Here is a 7500-nt window from a genome sequence, read left to right on the forward strand (position 1 = left end):
ATAAAAGTGGATCTGTAATAAATAGGCGTTTAATGGCTGTGCAGGAGGAACAGACTGACACCTGATTACTCCGCCGTCTTCATTTAACGAGCTGGAGGCATCTCTCTCTCTCTCTTGCTCTCTCTCCCCCTCTCTACCTTCCTCTCCTTTCTCTGTATCACTCCATCTCTCTATCCCCTACCTCCCTCTGTTTTTCTCTTTTACTTTCCGGTTTCCTTCTCCCTCTATCTTTATTTCTCATCCTCCTCTCCCTACCTCTCTCTCTCTCTCTCTCTCTCTCTCTCTTTCTGCCTCTCTGCCAAAAACTCATTCACTTTTATGAGTGTATGCGGTAAAAGACTGAATATTGGGCTATATTCTCCCTGCACCTGCTGTTGCTTGTGCATGTGGTTATGTCCTCTCATGCACCCAAACAGGAAGCCCATCTCCTCCACCGTGCTGGGACTCAACACTTGATCTCACTTACTGGGCTTCTGGCAAAAAAAACCCCCCAAAAAACTTCATTGTTGCAGTAATGTTGACAAACATGGAGGAGATCTGGATCATTTATGACAATACCGGCATATATACTATATATATATATATATATATATATATATATATATATATATAAATATATATATATATATGCATCTTTTTATATATATATATATATATATAGTCTTTATAGTTTAGTGTCCCATACCCAGTGAGTAACTTTGATTCATTCATGCCTAGCGTGTGTTTGTCATTGTGTTCACTCTCTAAAACTCAGTGGAGAGTCGTGGGAGTAGCACCATATAGCAGGGCTGTTGACAGCTCCTCTGAATTCACATCACTATAACAAACACTCTCGCTACAGCCTTCATACATTCATAATGTCAAATGAACACTCTCATGTGTGTGTGCTTGTGTGTGTGTGTGTGTGTGTGTGTGTGTGTGTGTGTGTGTGTGTGTGTGTGTGTGTGTGTTGTTCATGACTTTTATTACTTGCTGAAGGATATAAGGATACAGAGCCACTAACAGTGCTGTGCCCCTGACAGGCATGCGGTTGGGAGTCTGCATTAAGTTGCGTGGGGAGAGGCATGGTAAGGCACACACACACACACACACACACACACACACACACACACACACACACACACACTATCAAATATTAAAACTCAATAAGGGCCCACGGTGATGGAAATAGGAGAGGCAGCAGGGATGTGGAGACCTCACTTCACGCGGGGCAAGGAGGCGTTGAGACAGGAGACAGCACCGAGGGCCTGCTGTCTTTCTTTCTCCTCTCTCTCTCTCTGTTTCTCTATCTCTCTCTGTCTCTATCTCTCCTCCCCTATCTCTCTTTTCTTTCTCTTTCTTTTCTCCTCTCTCTCTCCCTCTCTCTCTCTCTCTCTCTCTCTCTGTGTCTCTATTTCTCCTCCCCTCTCAATCTCTCTCTTCTTTCTCTTTCTTTTTTCCTCCTTGTTTTGTTCTTTTCTATATTTATCCAACCACCCACACCAATACACCATCACACACACACACACACACACACACACACACACACACACACACATGTGGAGTTGGTGTTGTTAGTAGAGGCAGGGCAAGTGGGAAACCTCTCTCTCATCATCCCTGTCAGTGTCACTGTCCTCCTCCTCTACCTCCTCCTCATCATCATCATCATCAATCTTCATCATCGCCACTGTCCCCATCATCACCATCACCACAGATTAGTGTCCAGCTACAGTATTTGCCGCGGAGCAAACTAAATTATAGCGAAAGGGCTTTTTTACTGCTTTTCTGGAGGTTTTATTTTTCAGCTAAAACTGCAAAAAAAAAAAAAAAAGACAGAAACACCTCAGAAATGATCTCCTACCTTACCTCTGACAGTATAGGGCTGACGTGACAATAAAAGTAGTCTACAGTCAACAGCACCACCTGTCCTGTCCCAACACCTGAAATAGCACCGGCACCACAGGTAACCTGCAGTAATGGTGACTGTGTGTTCCTGCTCATGGTATCAGTGTGTACTGGAGGAGTGGTACACGGCTGACATGACAATAAAGGGAGTCTGCACACACACACACACACACACACACACACACACACACTACAGTCTGCTGTCTCCACCAGCACTCCTCACAGCCTCAGCCCAGGCACCAGCATCAGCACCAACCACACACACACACGTACACACACACACACACACACACACACACGTACACACACACTACACACACACACACACACACACACACACACACACACACACACACACACACACACACACACACACACACACACACACACACACACACTACAGTCTGCTGTCTCCAGCAGCACTCCTCACAGCCTCAGCCCAGGCACCAGCAGCAGCACCAACCAGCAGACACAGTAAGTGTGTGTTGCCCTGTGTAGATTATTACAGCACGTTGGACTGCATCTTTGACACGACAATAAAGCAAGTCTGCAGTCCAGTCTACCATCTTCAGCAGCAACCCCTAACAACCCCAGCCAAAAGCTCCAACACCAGCAGCAACCCGCAGAAACAGCTTTTGTGTAGTTTGTTCTAGCACTTCGCACTGTATCAACGCTGCATCTTTGACATGACAATAGAGCGAGTGTGCAGTCTGCAGGCCTCCAGGCCACCATAGCTGCAGCAGTAGCAGCAGCAGCAGCAGCAGCAGCGGTCTGATCAGTATGCCTGCTGTGCGGTGGGCCGTTTCATAAATACTTGAGGAGGGGCCCGGTAAGCCGTGGTGCAGCTGGGGCGGATAAGTGGAGCGTTTGAGTACAGAGAGCTCTACCTGAGCCCGGCTGCCTATCGCTGCATGTCATCTACCTTTAAACACAGCAGACGCAGGCGCCCAGCGGAATCACAATCGCCAAGCTGCCATGCTTTCACTGTGCTGGCTGGAACAGGGGGGTTTACACGAGCATCTATTATAGGCATTGTTCATATTCCTCATCATCATCATCGTCATCGTCATCGTCATCGTCATCGTCATCGTCATCATCAACATTATCGCCATCGTCATCGTCATCGCCATCGTCATCATCAACATTATCATCATCGTCATCGTCATCGCCATCGTCATCGTCATCGTCATCGTCATCGTCTTCGTCATCGTCATCGTCATCATCATCATCATCATCATCATCATCATCATCATCATCATCATCATCATCATCAATACTGTATCTATGTTCACTCTGTGTTAACAAAATTGTAATCTATGGGGGGGGGGGGGCATTATCATAGGGAAACTACATCTACAGATAATATGTTATGCTCATAAAATAGAATATTTTGTCAGTCTCAAAATAGCAAATAATGACCATCATCATAACAAGAATCATCATCGTCATCATTAACATAATCACCATCACCATCATCATCATCATCATCATCATCCATACTCTTCATCCCTGGCCTGCAGAATGAGTCATGCAGTTGTACTGAAGCAGAGAGCTGTACTGGATCTTTTCTGTACTCGTGCCTATAGACCCTTTCAATCTGTTCCTAAAGGATGTCCGGTTCAAATGTTCAAAACCAACGAATGAAAATGAATCGGATTGAAGAGAAATGCTCTAAAAAAAAAAAAATTGACTTTGAAACAAAATCTATAGAGTGTTTTTAAAGGACACTAGGTCTTGGGTCTTGGCACTGACTTAAAAAAATATCACACACACACACGCACACACACACACACACATAAATACACACGCACACACACACACACACACACACACACACTCTCTCTCTCTCTCACATCTTTGTGTGTGCAGTTGAAAGGTCCATATGTGTGACGGTATGGCTCAGGGGGGAACTGACACACTGATGAAGGCGCACAGGAGCCATTCTCATCTGACTCCAGCCCTAGGAGACTGGATAAGTACTACCATGGCAACGTGTGTGTGTGTGTGTGTGTGTGTGTGTGTGTGTGTGTGTGTGTGAGTGTGTGAGTGAACATCATCCACCCACGTCCACAAATTATTCAGCTTAACTGAGCTACCTGGACATTGGGGTCTCTCTCCTCACAGATGTAGAGAGATGCACAAACACACTGACTTCACAATGTATACCACAAAATCACATATACAGTACACACACACACAAAAACACACACACACACACACACACTCCGAGCTACTTCTCAATGCCTCCACAACGCTGACGCCAACTCATGACATCATTGCTACGCCTAAACGGGCACTGCCCCCTTCACAAGAACACGTCGGAGTTCTCGAGGCCTTTCTCCTCCTCCGTACCCGGCGAACGTGTGCCCGGTGTGCCAGGTGGGCGACCGCGGTCGAGGCGGTGCCCAGGTGAGCAGGTGAGCAGGTGAGCAGGTGAAATGCCTTACCTTGGCCATCTGAGCCTGGACGCCGGTGGCCTTGAGGGAGGACACAGCCTTCTGTGCGGCCGCGGGGCTGTCGAAGTCCACAAAGCCATAGCCTGCAGAGGAGAGAGAGAGAGAGAGAGAGAGAGGTCAATATTAAACCAGCTACACACACCTATAGAGCCCCACACGCACGCACGCACACACACACACACACACACACACACACGGGAAGTGAACTAGTCTTAAAGGTTTATGGGTGTGAACATTCAGGCTATGCCCAAAACATCCTTCCTCTGGAAAAAAAAAATAATTCTATCATTCCCATCTCCAAAAGCTTGTTCACAAGGATATTACAGGGTTGTTTCACAACAGCACACACCATAAACCAATTTTTCCAAAGTAACACACTTTAACAGGATAAGAGCCATGGGATTTTTTGACAGAAAGACTGTGTTTAAATGTGACTGTATCAAATTATATTGATTTAGTGGCAAGCCAAGTGATGCCGTGAAGAAAAAAAAAAGACTTTTCTGTGCCAGGAGAGGAAGCCACTGTATTAGTGTTAATCACCGCCTCTGCTAACGCATACACACACACACACACACACATACACACACACACACACACACACACACACACACACACACACACACACACACACACACACACACACACACACACACTAACACACACAAACACACACACACAGACACACACACACAGACACACAGACACACACACACACACACACACACACACACACACACACACACACACACACACACATGTACAGACACACGCACAGACACACACACACACACACACACACACATGCAGAGACACACACTCACACACACACACACATACACACACACAGATATGCACGTGCACGCACGCACGCGCACACACACGCGCACACACACACACACACACACACACACACACACACACACACACACACACACACACACACACACACACACACAAATAAAATAACACCTGATGATCACCCTAACACTTGCACTAACACTCAGCCATTAACACTGCACAGTCTCCCAGGAGCCTCCTGATCTCCAAGGCACTAAATCTAACACATGCAGAGATTATGCAACTCTTTTCTTTTCTGTTCTTTTCTCCTCCTTTTTTGAGCCCTTCCCCCTCTCTTGTGCACCCTCCCAACACCCACCCACACACACACACACACACACACACCTCCAATGCACTGCGCACTGTCCGGCAGAGTGTGGTTTATTGCGACCGCGGCCTTTCCCAGGCCTGCATCGGGCAGCCGAGGTCGAGCGCGTGTTAATTAAAAATTTGGGCCGGTGGATTAAAAGCACGTCAATGGCGGCCTCTGATCCTGCGCCGCTGAAATAAAGTGTAATTAGAACAGGGATAATGGGCCCCCACCTCCACAGCGCGCTCTGCTCTCTCTTCATCAAAAAAAACTCCACCGCCGCGCCGCTACCGCTCCAGCCGACTAAGCCAACGCACCCGCTCGATCGCGGCGGGAAAAGCCTGACATCGGAATAATGGCTAAATCAGGAGTTGTGGATGCGGACGCCCACGGTAACAAGCGCCCGCGGTAACAAGGGCTGATTACGGGACGCCGTGCCCAAAGGCAGACGGACGGCTAACAAGCTGTCTAATTGATAGGCGATCATCGCGTCGGAAAATACCTGCCTGCGGGACGAGGTGGCCACTGTGGTTTACGAGGCGTCTAGACAGATGTGTCACAACGTGTTTGTTTCTCCATTTACACACATCGAATACACTGTTAAAGTAGAACAAACAGTCGGTACGTTGGCATCGGAGTCTCAACACATTATTGTGTATTCCTTCACATATACGTGAGTTAAAAAACACACATGCTGTGGTTGGCTGTTGCCCTACCGTTTGCTGTAACACATGTGAGCTAAAGGAACACGACTATCCTGAAAATAAATAACCCTGAATGGGCCAAGGACAGATCAGAGAAAGCCAATACAAGCCTCTCAGAAGGCCTGACACACAAGCCCAGAACACACTGAATACACCCAGAAAAACCATGACCTACAGACCAGAGAGGAAAAAAAGAGATTTATTTGACATAATGCTTCTCAAGGAGGAAAAAAATACATCAAAATCTGCTGTACAACCAGCAGCACTAGTGGTTTCCCCACGGTGGAGGGCTCTGCTAGGAACTGTCAGAAGATATCAGCGGCCAATCAGTAACGGTGGCACAGCGCACCAGGGAGACGGCAGGGGAGAGGGAGCAGATCTACAACTTGGGCCCAATTCTTTTGACACTTCAAACATTAACGGAATAATAACAACCTACGTAGAGGGGGGGGAGGGATTCGGCAGATATAAAACTGATTGGTCGAGGCGGTTATCCATCGGAACACGGACGGGGCCTATGGGGGCCATTGAGGCTCAAACAGTGTGGATGTGGCCAGAGTGCTGGGCGATGTGGTCATTCCAGTGAGTGTGGCGCAGCATGTTTTATGTGTGTGTGTGTGTGTGTGTGTGTGTGTGTGTGTGTGTGTGCCGTTCCCCTCTGTTCCCCTCTAGAGACATGCAGACTGACCAGGGAGCAGCCCTCCATCCACAATGTGGGGAATACATCACGCAGGCTACGAGCTTCCCCATGCGCTCGGCGTGTCTGTCTGTGAGTGTGTGTGTGTGTGTGTGTTCTCAGTTGTTCTCTCTATGCCTCTGTGTGCCTCTGTCTCTCACACACACACACACATACACACACACCGACACACACACACATACACGCTTACCCATGGCGGACACACACTGGGGCCAGATGTACTAACGTTTTGCGCACATTTTAGGCGTAACGTGCACGTAATAGCATGGCGATGGTATGTACAAATCGGCCGCAATGAGGGACATCTGTTTGTATCATGTATGATCGCTAAACTGTTCTTTTTAATGTTGCAATATTCAACTGCGCTTGTAGTTCGAGCTCTACACACGCAGTTAGCGTTGTAGAGGGGGCGGGAACGGGCGGGGATGACCGCTGTTAACGTAATGAAGTGACAGCTTAGTAAATTCCACACACACACACACACACACACACACACACACACACACACACACACACACACACACACACACACAGACACACACATACACACACACACACACATATACACACACACCCACACACACACACACATATGGAGTGAACGCTCAATCT

At 47.6% G+C, this 7500-nt stretch overlaps 1 protein-coding gene across 1 annotated transcript in view; it reads right to left on the reverse strand.

Annotated features, from left to right (window-relative positions):
* LOC134072381 (RNA-binding motif, single-stranded-interacting protein 3-like) overlaps window positions 1-7500 on the reverse strand; it is a gene marked incomplete in the record, with an annotated part of 183149 nt that overhangs the window by 88744 nt on the left and 86905 nt on the right. The window contains 1 exon segment of the mRNA XM_062529031.1: window positions 4332-4423. Within this exon segment, the coding sequence (XP_062385015.1) occupies window positions 4332-4423 (92 nt within the window).

Source organism: Sardina pilchardus, chromosome 24 (assembly GCF_963854185.1).
Source record: "Sardina pilchardus chromosome 24, fSarPil1.1, whole genome shotgun sequence".
Classification (NCBI taxonomy): Eukaryota; Metazoa; Chordata; class Actinopteri; order Clupeiformes; family Clupeidae; genus Sardina; species Sardina pilchardus.